The sequence below is a fragment of the Thermobia domestica genome, chromosome 13, assembly GCF_964235325.1.
Source record: "Thermobia domestica chromosome 13, izTheDome1.hap1.1, whole genome shotgun sequence".
NCBI classification, from domain to species: Eukaryota; Metazoa; Arthropoda; class Insecta; order Zygentoma; family Lepismatidae; genus Thermobia; species Thermobia domestica.
The window spans coordinates 103,582,041-103,599,152 of record NC_137466.1 but is presented as its reverse complement, the minus strand read 5'-3'; the positions used below and the strand labels follow the sequence as shown (position 1 = coordinate 103,599,152).

At 32.6% G+C, this 17,112-nt stretch overlaps 2 protein-coding genes across 2 annotated transcripts in view; one reads left to right on the top strand and one right to left on the bottom strand.

Moving 5' to 3' along the window:
* LOC145668405 (dual 3',5'-cyclic-AMP and -GMP phosphodiesterase 11A-like) overlaps nt 1-17,112 on the bottom strand; it is a 713,632-nt gene that overhangs the window by 322,639 nt on the left and 373,881 nt on the right. The gene's annotated exons all lie outside the window — the stretch shown is intronic.
* On the top strand, nt 1,953-2,810 carry LOC145667702 (uncharacterized). Its single transcript, XM_081735161.1, has one exon. It carries the CDS (start codon nt 1,953-1,955, stop codon nt 2,808-2,810), a length of 858 nt encoding a protein of 285 aa, XP_081591287.1.

Sequence of the window (17,112 nt, the reverse complement as noted above, 5' to 3'; positions counted from 1 at the left end):
CCGACGAGTATGACGGATGCAATAGTGTTTCCCATCCAAGGTGTAGAATGATGTCCCTGGTCATCCTATCCACATAGGACTTAGCATTGCCCTGTAACAGGGGCCCTTTGCGATTCAGAAGTGTTTTGAAGCTCCAGGATTTTGAGTTTTTCTTGAACACGACTCAACTGCTGACAGTACACAGTTGCATTGATGCTTTGATCAGCTGGTAGCAGTTCCCGATGCACGATGCCGCAAGCAGTCCACCAAACACACAGCAGGACCTACTTCTGGTGTAGTGCTGGTTTCGGCTGTTTTGGAACAGGTTCATGTTGTGCTAACCAATGATGACGGCACCATGGAGCTTCGTACAGGAAATCATCTCATCACATATCAACACCATGTCCAGAAATGATTTCTTCCTCACATGAGACAGCAAAGAAACACAGATGTCTGCTCGCGTTCCCTTCTGGCCCGAGATCAAATCATGTGGAAGGTGCTGCTGAATGGTTTCTCCACTCACACTAAAAATTGTAGTTCTAGTTTCTCACATGTCTGGCTACTTTTCGCCTCAATTGCTGCCTGAAGATCTTCATTTTGTACATGTGTTGGTCTTTCGGTACGTGGTGCGTCTTCGAGTGTTTCGTCACCGTTCTTAAACACCACTGCACTCTCCGCGTAGTCACCACAACCTCATCAAAGGCCTGGCACATCTTTCGCCCCGCTGTAGCGGCATTTGACACCAGTTTGAACTCGTACAGCGTATACGCCCTTATGACGCTCTGTGGAGGTCCCATGTTCACTTTATCCTTATGAAAGTTCACGGTGTAACTAAACTGCCACAAACAGGTAGTATGTTGGATATAGCCGCACGGACAACTGACCTTTGGCTTATCTCCATTCGCATTTAACTCACGGTGTGAGGACCTCCACAAAAAGCGACAGAACTTTCTTGGTTATAGTTGGGTAGAACTGTCAGAAAAAAATTCACAGATGGCTACCATTATGCTACTTGGAATAGTGAATATATTTATACCTGAACATAAAAACTATGTGGCGCGTATTTTTCTACGTTTCCTACCTCATCAAATAGCTGTCAAAAAAAACAGTAAAAAAATAATAAAGTGATTATTTATAATATAAATTCCAGCGTATTTTCTCTTCATTTAACTCCCAATAAGATAGAAACATAATTGATTACGAACTTTAATGTGACTATACAGTAGAGTATTGAAAACTCATATTAACGTTAATTGCAGTTGCAATCTGAGTTTTGTATTTTATCTTAACGATAAATAATAATGGAGATCGTACTGTAGAAAAGTTTAACTGTCAGGAGAAACAAATTAAATTACGATTATCTCTATAATTAAATCCCATGGGTTTTCTCCTTATTTGAGCTACGTCCCTAATTTGAAGCTCCTTGGTCAATCATTCAACAATTTTATTAAGATCATCTTACACAATTGATCCTATTTTAATGCTTAGAGGGTCTTCTGTAGAAATAATTATGAATAATGTCCATGTTATCTCTCTCTCTCTCTCTTTCTCTCTCTGTAGATTTCCAAATTTCTAAAGCGATGACTAGCAGCAACCACTATTAAAACTTGCCGCCATTTTGGATCCCGATATAAGTATAATTAACATAGTGTGCTGTATAGTATAAATATACTGTTATATGTGGTTCAATTTGGTTATCGAGAATTAGAGTACTAGTGCCAAATTCTTTGATAAGCAGGAACCATACTGAACGGATACCAAAGCAGGAACATAAGCAGAAACGTAAACTTTGACGCCATTTTGAATCCCGATTTAAATATATTTAATACAGTGGTGCGATCACAATGTCTTCTTGTACAATTTGTAATTCAAAAGTTAGTCGCTATGATGACGCACTACAGTGTTCAAAAAAGAATTGTAATAAATTATTTCATATAGTGTGTTACAAAATATCTGTGGAGAAATATACGGACATGAAGCAGACGGGTATTATAAAGGAATGGGTATGTAGAGATTGTAGTGGTTCTAATCCGAGGGAGGTAGTAATTACAAAAACTGTACCACCGAGCGCAACTGAGTCAATGCTAATTAACAAAAGTACATCCTCAAAATTGGATGACAAATCTTTGAATCCTTCTGATATAGGAATGAAGCTTGAGGAACTCTGTGCTCAAATAGCTCAATTAACAGCTAGTGTTCAATTTATGTCTAATCAACACGATGAATTGTTGAAGAAACTTGAACTAGAGATTAAGGGTAATATACAACGGGATAAGGATATAGCCAAGCTAAAAGCAGAAAACATAGAATTGAAAAAGCAATTAAAATTACAGGATGTAGAAATAAATGATCTTAATCAGTATGGACGTAATAAAAATATTGAAATACATGGTATACAGGAGCGTACTGGTGAAAATTTAAAGGAAGTTGTAATCGACATGGCTCAAAAATTAAGAATAAAATGTGGGGAGGAAGATATTGATGTTGTTCACCGATTATCAAACGGTAAAAATAAACCAAAAGCAATAATTGTACAATTTACAACGCGCACAGTGAGAGATATGTGGTTGACTAAAAGAAATACGGGTTTAGTTAGTAATAATTTAGTATCTGGAAGTAATGATAGTAGAATATTTGTGAATGTAAATTTGACACCTAAAAATAAGCAATTATTTTGGAAAGCTAGAACAGCTGCAAGAAATACACAGCATAAATACTGTTGGGTCAATGGCAATGGACAAATTTTAATTAGGAAAAACGAAAATAGCCAGGTTATGATTATTAAAACTGAAGAAGATGTACCAGGATTTCCAAATTCTATTCCAGTGTAATCTTGAAATATGTAGGCTATAATTTAAGATGGCAGTAGTTAAAAGTACGTTTGATATATATTACCAGAATGTGAATGGGTTAAAAACTAAAATTAACGAATTTTACCTAAGCTCTACCATGTTTAATTTTGATTGTGTTGCCATTACTGAATCATGGCTAAGACATGAAATATTTAATAATGAGTTGTTTGACGATAAATATTTGGTCTACAGAAAAGATCGTAACCTAGAGCGTAGTAATATGAAAGATGGAGGTGGTGTTCTCTTAGCTGTTCACAATAATTATATCTCTGAAAGAATAACAAGATTTGAATTGCCAGATAATGAGGATTTGTGGGTTAAAATTCAGTTATCAGATTTAACATGTATATATATTTGTGTAGTTTATTTCCCGCCACATAGTTCAGAAGAATTATATTTAAATTTTTTTCGAAATATTGAAAGATTTAATGAACTAACATTATCTCAAAATGTTTTTATTATAGGAGATTTGAATTTGGCGCTTTTAACAGATTATTTGGATGGTAACTATTTTTTAAATTTGCCTAATTTGGAGAACAATGTCTTACATAAAGTAAATTTTTTAAATTTCTCACAAATCAATAAAGTAAGAAATCTAAACAATAGAATTTTAGATGTTGTATTTACTAATGTATTACACGTTGAAGTTCTTGAATCTGATGTTCATTTTGTTCAACCAGATCGTCATCACCCATGTTTGAATATTAGTATTCCGTTTTATAAAAACTGTAAAACACGAAATGAAATGGAAGACGTAGTCTACAACTTTTGTAAGTGTGATTTCTTGAAACTTTATCAGTTATTGAGATGTAAGAAATGGGATTCCTTATATGAGATTAAGGATATTGATAATTGTGTCGAGTTTTTCTATTCTGAATTATATGGAGTTTTAAATGAATGTACACCTAAAAATATCAAGAGGAAACGTTCATATCCAACCTGGTTTACTCCTGAAATAATAAAAATGTTAAGGAAGAAAGAACGTTATAGAAAGAAATTTAAAAAATCAAGACTTTACTCAGATTACATGCAATTTGTTGCACTAAGGACACAAGTAAAAAATAGTATTGAAATAGCTTTTCGTGATTATAACAACGCAATAGAAGAGCAAATTGTAAAGGAACCTAGGAAATTTTGGAACTATATTAATAAGAAAAAATCTTCAAACATAAATCAATTTGTACTTGAATATAACAAAGAAAAAATTGTTGACAATAAATTGAAATGCGAAGCTTTTGCTAAGCATTTTCAATCAGTATATAGTTCTGAAATACCTAATATTAAACTATCAGATATTTTTCTGAATGATGTTTCTTCGATTGTAGATACAATGTCACTGGATAGGATCACTGAAACAGAAGTAATCGAAGCTATTGACAAAATGAAAGGCAAAAGGTCAATTAGTAATGATGGTATACCATCTTACATTTTTAAAGGTTGTAAGGAATTTATTGTTAAGCCATTGACCTACATATTTAATCTGTCTATCACTCAGTGTTATTTTCCTGCAAAATTTAAAATATCAGCAATATGTCCAGTTCCAAAAATTAATCCTGTAAAATTAATACAAGACCATAGGCCAATAAGTTTGATTTCTTCTCCAGCTAAAATATTCGAATCAGTAATCTGTAAACACCTGTTTAATCACATCTCACGATATCTCTCTGAGTCCCAATATGGTTTTAGACATAATAGATCAACAGTAACAAATTTGTTGAATATAAGTCAAGCAATTAGTGAAGCTCTTACCGTAAGGTCTCAAATTGATGTAGTGTATACAGATTTTAAGCGAGCCTTTGATTTGATTAATCACGAAATACTTCTTAAAAAGATTAAAGGATTTGGTATTTCAAATGAATTAATCCGACTATTTAAGTCATATTTAAGCAACAGAATCCAATATGTAACATATAATAATTGTAAATCTAAACAATATTCTGTATATTCTGGAGTACCACAAGGATCCAATTTAGGGCCTTTGCTATTTTTAATTATGATAAACGATTTACCTGAAGAGTTTCAATATTCTTCGTGTCTAATGTTTGCTGATGATACTAAATTATACAAACAAATTTCTACAAGAGATGATTGTGAAAAATTACAGAGAGATCTGGTGAGGTTGAGTGAATGGTGTCAAAGAAACAAATTTGAACTCAATATTTCAAAATGCAATGTTGTAACATTTTCAATCACAAAGAAACCTGTTATATTTAAATATATTATAGGGAATCAAGTACTGGAGAGGAAAGAAGTTGTCAGGGATCTGGGAGTATGGTTTGATGCAAATCTAAAGTTTACATATCATATGGATATCAAAACAAATGAGGCGTTTAAAATGCTTGGATTTATTAAACGATCGTGCTGTCATTTTAAAAACATAAAAACAATATTAACTTTATATAACTCTTTTGTAAGAACAAAATTAGAGTACGCTTCTATAATTTGGGAACCATATTACCAAAAACCAAAGCAACAAATAGAAAAGGTACAAAAGAAAATGTTAAAATATATTAGTTATAAAATAGATAATATACCAACTCGTTATGTATCTTACAATATACTTCTCAGGAGGTTTCAGCTTTTGTCCCTGGAGGATAGAAGGTTTATTCAATGTGTATTGTACTTGAAAAAACTTATTGATAACCAAGAGGATAATATGTCTTTCTTAGGTAAATTACCATTCTATTGTCCTCGTCAAAACCTGAGATTCAGACAAATGTTTTATATGCCTGACAACAAAACAAATTTAGCAAAAAACTCTCCGTTGTATAGGATATGTGATAGAGGCAATAAAATACATTCTATGGGTCTGGACATATTTCAATTAAGATGCTCAATATTTAAACAAAAATGCCTCCAAATGTTACTTAATAAAGTGTAAAGATTGTTATTATATCTGGTACTTATTGACTGTACGTGAACAAAACAAGAGTAATGGTTAGTTGTTAGAATTACTTTACATGTAGCACATTCTGCACCATTATAAAATTAACAATTTGTGCTTTGTAATTGCCTTCGGGTGTTAAGTACAAATAAATTATTATTATTATTATTATTATTATTATTATTATATATATAGTCTGTAACTAAATAACTGCACCACTCAAGAAATTTACAGAAACATTGAAATATGTTTTAATATCTAAATAATTATGTACTCTACAACGTCGAATAGAGTCTCACATTGTTGCTTGGTGCTACTTGATGCTATTTTGTACTATTTTCACTGCCGTCTTTAGTTCTGCTTTCCCCCAACAGGTGGCTCTGATATTTTTGTGGAAATGGCTGATGCCTATTAATTAGTTATAGTCTATTTACAGGTGGAAATTGTGTGGAAAATTGTTGTTCCAGACTTAATCAGTCATTAAATAGTTTTCCAAGAGTTTTCTGAATTATATTGTGCATTATTGTAGCAAGTTTGTGCAGAAGCTGTGACTTATATATTTTATGGGTAAAATATATTAAAATTAGTGGCTAAATTGTTAGTAATTTCACCCTTCGTGCTAAGGATCATAAGTTTTATTCTCCGGTTCTACTTTAGTAAGTTATAGTTACTTCTATAAGTTATAGGTTCACGTGATGAAGAGGAAAGTGTATCGTTGAACTAAATAAAACTAAATATTGCTGCTCGTTTTTTATTAATGCATTATTGTGGACTAGTCAGAAGGCTAATTGTAACATTTTCACACCTAGCGACTTGTATAAAAGAAAGGCATTACAAGGAGTCGTAGCAAATTAAGTTTATATCTATTTCAATGATCAAATAAAGTTTACACTCCACAAATTGTTTTGATGCTAATGGAAAGGAAACAGAAAAAGTATTTGTTACACAGTTGATTAAAATTATAAAGAAGTTACAGAAGTATTGCAAAATTTAACTTCTAAAACATCTAAAATGCAATTTGACAATTTCCTACGGTACACTGGACAGATCCTTGTCTTACATGACGCGCTCTTTATACCAAATATTTATTTTTTCCCTATATCAAATGATTCTGATGGGGTATGTTTCCTGTTGCAATGAGAGTTACTGTTTGTTTATAATTATATAGTTCTAAGAACAAGTAATACGTTTTCGTGCTCCATAAAATTTGTGTTTCCAGCACTTCTTTTCTTTAAAATATAATATCTATTTTATTAACATAAATTTCCGTCTCTAATGTTGTAGGTTTACAGTATTATTACCAATTTCACGAGTTATTCTGCATTCTTTTCAAATCGTGGCTAGGGGTGCGGTGCATTAACAGGAATTGCTGTAGAAGCCTAGTCATGATCTGTAAAAGATAGCATTAGAAATGGAATACAATGAATGTCTTTCCTTAAAAAAACTAAAGTAAATGAATCAATTAACATTAAAACTATTTAATTTATTAATCCCATTCTATTGGCAGTTAATCCATATATAGTACAATGTTTGTACTACTACCAGTAAAGTTAAATTCGAAAAAAACACAGAAATGCAATTGCATTTGAAAGAACAGTTACAATATTAAGTCATCGACAGACACATTTCACAATACGTACTTCCGCCACACGCTACGTACCTGAGACTGAGAATATAGCCTTCGTCGTATTCCTATGCTGTATACATAACACTTGTCAATAACAATTGGGCGTTTCTTTCGGTCAACAGCGAGAAGAAAATAACAATTTTTATTTTCATTACTTTTTAATTTCAAAGAGTTTCAATTATATTATTATTATTTGTATCTCAGTTTCAGGGATATACTTAAAAATATCATTAAATTAAGGAAAAGGGGCGCTGTGGCTCAGTGGTAGAGCGTTCACCTCCAGTGCTTGGTTCCCTGGTTCGATCCCAGCTCACACCGTGTGGACTTTGTGGTGGACAAACACCGTGCTCGTGGGTTTTCTCGGGGTTTTCCCGTTTCTTCCCAATTTCTTCATTCCACCATTTCATTCATTTCTCATAATCATCATCTCCTTTAGCCTAGCAAGCATAACCGTGGGACGTAAAACACAAAGATTTCATTTCATTTTTTAAATTAAGGAAAATAGGATTGCCAAGTGCTATTTACTTCTAGTTAAACTATTTACGGACCGAAGTTGAGCTTGTGACCAACTACCATGTTTGCCTGTGTTTATGCACTGCACTTTCTGCCAAAGGAGGAAAAAACGCATGGTACATTGTTACACAGACGTTTGTGGAGACGTGGTAGTTTTTTTAATATTTAAAGTAGTTATTTAATTGGTTCTAGAACCAAAAATATATAAAAACAATTAACAACTGTTTATTTATACAAGGACTGCTTGAAAAGTTTATGCAAACTACTACTAACAGTAACGCTAGTGATCCGGTATTATAAAATTCAGAACAATATAACTTTCTATGTTTAAATTATCTTTGATAGTTTGTTTGATAATATATGTTAAATCAGATAAGAACGGACAAGTCATTAGTTCAACATTTTTACTGGACAAAAAACCAACAGTTTGGTGTGTGGTGGGAACTGGCGTTGTAGTAGTAAAGAATGATGCGACGATTTGGGTTTGTTTTGTGCAATTCATCGATGACCTCTGACAAACAAATTGCTGTATTATACACCACTCCAATTTTCGGTAATTCGATCTTCTAAAGCTAATAGTTCCCACATGTCCGGCATAACCGAAGAAACAAGCAATTATTTGCTTGGTAGTGTAAACCTTTTTTTTTTATTTTTCTATTATTTATATAATCACAGACCTTGAATTAACATTTACAACATATGTCATGTACCATCTTTAAATACATTTGTCTAAACAAACAAAAATATGTTTCACATCCAACCCATCTTTTATTAGTTCACTCCATTTTTTTGTTATCTTCTTTTTTAATAACTCGGCATGTGCTAAAATTAAACTAGTTTCGCCAATAACTAACTTCTTGCTTCCAACAACTAGCACTCCCTGACGAACAACCTTTGTTCGTTTCCGCTCAATTTGAAACACCCAAACAATGGGATGTTGTTTAGTTTCGGATTAAAATAATGTAGTACACCACATTTGATTTACCTCGGTTGTATTTTTTGAGCACTGCTATACACTAAGAGGCACAAACAGATCATTCGTTAGAATCTTTTTCAGTGGTTGAGAGCATTATACCGCATTCAAAAGATACGAGACGAAGTAAGCGTCTTTCTTCTCACTCCAAAACTTCATTTTCTTCTAGGCTTCTCAAAAATTGTGTACAAATGTGCATTGAACCATACTAGGAAGTTTGCATATTCTAGGCCTTGGGTACCAAACTGCTCTTTAGAACTGTGTTATATGCATATTCAATTTTCAATCCTTTATTTGATGGTAACATCCAATTTTATTGTACTGATATAATTCTGATACAAAAAAATCGAAATCAATGATTAAATTCGACACAATGAAAATAGCTATAATCTAAATGTACATCTTATGGAGAAAAACTATGAGGTTGATTTTACTTTAACGATATTCCTATTCAACAACATTTCATCATTACAGTGTGATAAACAGAAAATGTTTGTTTAAGTAGTTAAAATACAAGATTATTACTAATCATTTTGTAGCCTTCACGTAAATATATTGTCTTTTTGTAAGTTTCTAATTTCAACTGTTCAGTAGTCACATTCAGGAGTGTCATAAATTTCGTTTGGGCAAGATTCTCAACCAATAACTGGAGAGCTTAAAGTATTTCATTGGTATTTTACTATACTATTGATTAAATAATAGGTCAATATACAAATAATACGTCTCAGACTCAAGGAAGACAATTATTTACTCCTGTTTGTTCTTAATGATGTCTCTGGTCTTTCCATATTAGGCCACGAGTTTGCTTAAAGAATATAGTGAGGTGTGTGTATCTATTTAACTGCTTAATCGATCAACATTTGGTACATTCTTACATAAATGCATATACGATACATGGAATGTGCAGCATTTCAGTGAGACGTGTCTCTCCAGTTGAAGGTGAATCAATAAATTTGTGAAACTAATAGTAAAAATAGCGTTAGCTTAAATGTGAAGTATGAATTCCGTGCTGTCATTTCAGACTAAATTTCTGAAATAAGTAATTGGAATACTACAGTCACAGTGAGTGAGCCAAATCCTCCCTTACCGAAATCATTTTTATCATCTTCTTTGAAGTTGGATTTTTTTTTTTTTTTTTTTTTTTTAACAGCGAATCAACTTCTTCTGATTTGTTTGAGCCTTGTTAGTCTAACAGTTATAAAGGAAATTCCCTTCCAACATACAAGAGAAACAGCAGTATACATGGAGAAAATCCAGATTACATGATCTAGTTTGACATCGCAGAATCAATAATAAACTTTAACATTTAAAGTACAAAATATTACATTTTAGATGTTCCAGAAAGAGTTCCTTTACTTTTTTGCTGAATGAAAATTTGAATGTGAAATATTATCAAATACATTAAATAAGTCATCAGGCCGAAATTAATGTTACCTTCGTACTTTTCACTTCTACTTTCTTTTGTTTAATTGGTCTATTTCAAAGTAACTCTTATCTTGTATATTTTTCATTATAACTTGTTAATTGGAAATACTCAACATGTAAAAATAAAAGAAAACTGTATTTGATGAAGGCAATACCACATTGCCGAAGTTGTTACACAAGTGTCATTAATAAAAAGTCTATTCTTTCGAATTTTATAATAGTGGAACTCCACTAGCTCTATTAGTAATAGTAATTTGGAGAAACTTTTCCAGGAAACCGCGTATATAAAACAGAACATTCATCAGAGTCTTTTGCAGTGATTGAAAGCCTTATATCCAGAAGATAAGGGAAAAAGTAAGTGCCTTTCTTCTCAATTCATAACTTTTCTTCTTCTTTTCTTTTTTAAGCTACTTAAAAATTGTGTACAGATATGCGTTGGACCAGACTATCAAGTTAGGGAAATCTGAGCCTTGGGTTCGAAACAACTCTTCAGAACACTATAATATGCACATTCAATTCAATTTAATTCTTTGATCAGTTCTTGACTATATGATGTGCATATCTTAAATTTGTTTGTTTTGAATGAATTAATGTGTAAGGAATTGAACAAAGTGTAGGAGAAATTTATGTACTTAAATATATGTCTACTATACCGAATAAAGAAGAAAGACCTATTTAATTTATAAATCATCGTTGTAAAATAAAGACATTCTAACTTTGGAGGTTCGATAACGATAAACGTTGAAACCGAAAATGATTAATTTTAACCACTTTCCAGTTTGAATGACGGGTTAACGGAGCAGATGGAACCTAACATTAGAACGCAGAATCAATTGCAGAAAACATCGTCTAGATAGTAATTCATATTACCTTTTCTGCTCTATGAAAGTCAGATTCAAACCGAAAATAATAGTGAGTTTGAACGATTTCTGTTTTCGGTAGTGTTCTGTATAGTCATAATATTTTATCTTGAGACGCGAAATCAATTCCGGTTTGGGTAGAGTATTGCGGATAGTATGTTCTGAGATGACGCTTCTCGCAATCTGTTACCGTTTTTGGTCTATGGTGATAAATGTTTGGTTTGAATAGAGTTAACGGAGAAAATGGAACCTATACTTGGGACGCTAAATTGATTGCAAATAGCCGCATGTCGATATTACTTACCTTTTGTCCTCTGATACCTGTCAACAGGCAAACGGACGGACCGACAAAACCATTCGATAACACTTTTGACACTTAAGCATAACATAGTTTGGAAGTCTTAAAAATAGATATAGTTTTATTAAGAAAGTGTACAAATATATGTGCTTCGAAGTTTTGGGGAGGGAAATCTGGACCCAGTGAGATTCTCGTAAGGATACGTCCTTGCTCAGATAATAACAGTTTTCCATCAAAGTTTCTGCTCATTTTACCTGCTTGTCTGTCCTGAAATTGTGCTAATATCACTGATATTCGACTGGTCCATAAAAATTGAAATTCTTCTCATCGCTAAATATTACTTTATTATTCTGTCATTTCTTGAAAATAAAAGGTTTGTCTGATAAAAAAAACGCCTGATACGTCGGGAAGTTACAAATAACATTGGATCAGCTACAAGCTTGAATAAAAACATGTCTGTAACATTCACTTTGCGTAACGATAATCTGTAATTTTAGCCAACTCGATATTTTTTTTTAGCTTGATCATATCTTGTATTGTTTCCATGTTATTTCCTAACTCAAAGAGATTATCAATAACACAACTTCAACAGATTAATTCCCTAACGTCTTAACGGTTAAAACAAACCCATTTTCTCGTGAGCACTGATTCTTGTTTCTCTTTTTATTTGATAATTTCGTTCCACGAGACAATACAAGAACGTTATGCTTCCTAGCAGCAAATAACATTGCCTGTGTTTACATTTACACTAACTTCTACTGTTTATTAGTTGAAACTAGTTCTTTTAGTTTTAAAATATACTGTTACAGAATCGTTGGCTTTGTTATTTTGCTGTTGTAATTGTAATTGATTTCAACCAGTGTATAATACTGTTGTTTCCTGTGCTTAACAAAAAGCAATAACAATAGGCAGGCATGCACTCAGAAAGTTGTGTTGGTGTTGGGGAACCCACTCGAAAAGATGATAAGCATATTGTTACGTGATGTCTCTTATATTCTCACAAGAAAACGATAGAATTAAATTGTTTGAATGAGAAAATAAGGAGTATTGATGAAGTATAAGATCAAACTTTTAGGCTGCATGAATCATTTCTCTGCTAAACCAAGTATATTTTATTGAGAAAGTGAACAAACATGTATCGAGTTACAGAGTTTGGGGAAGGGGTCCGTTGGTGTATCCCTGAGAAGAGGTAAAAACAACAACATCTACGAAATGTCTGTTTGAGAAAGAAAGATCTTAAGTTTTGAGGAAAGATTCAAACTTTGAGTCATGTTTTATGTAAACCTGGTAGAGAAGTTCCTTAAATTGAATTTTAATTTACTTAAATTGAGAGTAATTAACACGTTCCATAGCACAGGACCTTGAATAAACATGAGAATTTCTATGAGAATAATAACACCTTTTTTCGTTTTATAAAAATAATTTTAAAAGTCATGAACCAAGTCGTTAATTTCCAAATTGCATGTTAATCCTCTGTTCACCATATTCTAAGTTTCAGGAACATCAAATAGACTGATTTTTATCTGTGAACAAGGCCATATTTACAAATGCAAATTATGAAGATAAAAAGAAAATTTATGTAGAATTCATATTCATTAAGACATTTCCATTTCTTATTTCGTCTGTCTAAGCTTTACTTCTTCCATTAGATTGAGTTTTGTTTCTGAGTAGTTTCTGAACTTTCCAAAGTAAATGTATTGCTTATGAGAAAACAACGTCGAAACCTCTGAAATGCATTGTTTCTTAGATATTTGAATTTTAAGAAATGTCCTCCAGAACTTTCTTTACATTTCTTCTTCTTTCATTCATTCTTTTCTTTTTTCTTGCTTTTTCCTTTTTTGGTTTACATATTATAACTCTTAGAAAACGTCCATTTTTCATATACAGCAATTATAAATCCCAGCAGTGATGACTCCAGCTTTCCTTTCTTAGAAATGGGAGGAGAGAAGGAGGCATATATATATATATATTTTTTTGGGGGGGGTAAATAGTTTTTCTATAAAGCATTGTTTCTGAGATATTTGAATTTCAAAAAATGTCCTCCAGAACTTTCTTTTATTTTCTTTCTCCTTTTTTCTTTTTACATATTAAAACTGTCTGCACTTTCATTTTGTGTGCACAGCAATTATAAATCTCAGAAGTGATGACTACAGATTTGCTGTTTAGAAGGGGAGGAGGGGCAACTAAAATTCACACTAATACTAAAATATAGTCTGAGAAAGCCGCTTATTATGCATTAGGAAGATAAGAGTACACACTGTGATTAATAAGATACAATAAACTAAACTACACACTGTAGTTAGTGAGGTATGATAAACTAAAATACACTCTGTGGTTAGTGACAAAAAATAAACTAAAATACACACTGTGGTTAGTAAGATATAATAAACTAAAATACACATTAATACTAAGATATAACTTCAAAGAGCCTTTTGTTAAAGACTAGCAAGAACACAGTATGCATGTGGTTAGTGAGATATAATAAACTAATATACACTCTGTGGTTAGTAAGATATAAAGTAAAATACATGCTGTGATTAGTGAGATATGCTAAACTAACACACACTGATACTAAAATATAATCTGAGAAAGCCTTTATTATGCAGTAGTAAGATAACAGTACACACTGTGATTAATGAGATAAAATAAAATACACACTGTGGTTAATGTGACATAATAAACTAAAATACTCACTGATACTAAAATTAAGTCTCAAAAGGCTTTTATTATTCACTAGGAAGATAACAGTACACAACGTGGTTAATGAGATAAAATAAAATACACACTGTGGTTAATGTGACATAATAAACTAAAATACACACTGATACTAATATGTAGTCTAAGGAAGTAGTTTATTACTCACTAGCAAGATGGCAGAACACACTTCAGTTAATGAGATATGATACACTAAAATACACACTGTGGTTAATGCGATATCTATATTATAAAATTGAAAGTTACTATGTTTGTGACTCTTAATCTCTTGAACCGCACGATTGATCTCGATCAGATTTTTGACGTAAAAATGCGGCTTTGACCTGGGAGTGTCTTTATCTAGTCACTTTGACGGTAGAACTTAGAGAAGGATAGGAGGGGGAATTATAAGAAATAAATAAAACTTAATAACTCTTGAACCAAACAACAGATCTCGATCAAACTTTAAACATAGATAAGGTTCGGACCTGGGATATTTTTTTATCATTTCACTTTGACGGAGCAAGGTAGGGGAAGGGAAGAGGGGGAGATATACTTAAATCAATATATATAAAAATAAAAGTGACTATGTTCGTGAGTTAATAACTCTTGAACCACACGATCAATCTCTACCAAATTTTCAACATAGATGAGATTCAAACCTGGGAAGCTTTTTTTTTATCATTTCACTTTGACGGTAGATGTTAGGAGAGGGGGAAGGAAGGAGGGGGAATATATGAAAATGAATAAAACTTGATAACTCCCCCCGACACCCCGACCGATTTCGATCAAACTTTCAACATAGATAAGGTTCAGGCCTGGAATGTTTTCGCTACTTCACTTTTATGGTCCAACGTAAGGGAGGGGAGATATATGTTAAAAAGATAAAAAATAAAAGTGACCGTCTTCATGACTTCATCACGCCTAAATCTTTCGACCGATCTTAACCAAATTTTTAACTTACATGAGGTTCGGACCTGGAATGCTTTTTATCATATCACTTTTACGGTAGAGCTTAGGAAAGGAGATGGGAGGGGAGAGATCTATAAAAATAAATAAAACTTAATAACTCTTGAATCACCCGACCGATCTCGATCAAATTTTCAACATAAATGAGGTTCGGGCCTGGAAAGGTTCTTTCTTATGTTTTCACTTTAATGGTAGAATCTAGGGTATGGGTACGGAAGGGGGAGATCCATATATAAAAATAAATAAAACTTAACTCTTGCATCACCCAACCAACTCGATTAAATTATCAACATAGATGAGATTAGGGACTGGGATGGTATTCATCTATTCACTTTAACGATAGAACTTAGGGGAGGGGGAGGGAGGAGTTAAAAATAAATAAAACTTAATAACTCTTGAACCATCTCGATCAAATTTGCAACCTAGATGAAGTTTAAAAATGAGATAGTTCTTGTCATATCACTTTGACGGTGTAACCTGAAGGTGGGAGAGGGTAGAAACATTCAAAAATGATCGAAAATAACCAATATTAGTGGGAATCCATAGTTTTCAGGGTCGATAAGATGAACAATGACACTTCCGATGCCGTGCCCCCAACATGGGGAGGGAAGGGGATATATAAAAATAATCGAAAATGATTGAAAGAGCGCTTTAGTAATAGTAAAAAATGATTGACTAAGAGAACATATTAGTACTTTTTTCTTAATTTAACCCAGCGAAGCGGTTAATTGATGCTAGTAATAAACTAAAATACACACTGATATAAAGCTTTTATTATCCAGTAGCAGGATAACAGTAAACACTGTGGTTAATGAGATATAATAACCTAAAATTATTGTTATGTGTTTAATTCTAAATTATTTGTTTTCGAAATCGTACATATATATTGTAATAAATATTTGAATACGGTTGTTTTCTATTTTCATATTAATGCCTCTTTTAACACCGAGTCTATGTGAGATGTAGTTCCACAATTGAATTTGACTGAAATGTTATAATTTGCCAAAGCGCAGGGGGATCGAATTCTTGGATGATAAAATGTTCTAAATTGTATTGAAAGGGAAATGATGTGATATAATGTTCATAAATGTTCAACGAGCCAACTCAAGAAATGGAAGAAGATGTCGTTAGGAAGAAATTTCACTAAGTAGTTTCCGAGACAGGGCACGAAAATAACAGAAAGCAACTTTAAGTGAATATATGGGAATACATTTTTTGAGTGAATTAAGTTTTCTTGGTAAGATTGGAGTTCAGCGTCCTTTGGAGTTCCAAGTGACATGAGATGTGGAGCCTTAACGAGGGATCCAGATCGCATGAGCTCTCACCAAGAATCGAAATCGGGTCTCCCGTGTCCAAAGCGCGTATATTAACCATATAGCCATGGGGGAGTTCAAAGAAGAAGGTAAGGAATACCTCCATGAAAACAGTAATGCTATTGAGTTAGAATAAATTTTGCAGATTCAATTCACAAACTTACACTTCGAAAAGTGAACGTTAGATTACTGAACCTCTGCGACCTTCATTCAAGAACTTTAAAATATCGAAATCGAAATCATAAAAATTGCTATTTAAGTAAGTCCAGTTTACTTAGGAAACTAGGTTAAAGATTTGCTTGTTTCTTAGAAAAGTATTTAAGTTTAAAACAGCAATCTGCTCAATTATTTTTAATACAAAGTAAATTTGTACTAGTAATAAGCAAATAAGAAATGCAGGCAAATGAAGACGAAATATCCCTATATTAAAAATATAATGGACTTGCTCTATATTTGAAAATTGCGCTTGCACATCACCAAAACTTATTATCGTCCTTCCTATACTAGTTTCTTAGAAATCTGTTGTATTAATACTAATTGTAAATGGTCAAATATGATATCGACCATTTTTAGAGAGTAAGAGAATATTACAATCCATATGACAGAGATACTGAGCCACCCCTTCTTCGTTCATAACCAGTTCAGTTGATTTTCCCCATTCGGAACTTCCAATACCGGAAGACGACAAGTAATACTGATAAAATACTACTAATATTCATTGCGCA

What these genes read in the sequence shown, in the direction of transcription:
- LOC145667702 (XM_081735161.1), top strand. Translation starts at nt 1,953, where the DNA reads ATGAAGCAGACGGGTATTATAAAGGAATGGGTATGTAGAGATTGTAGT.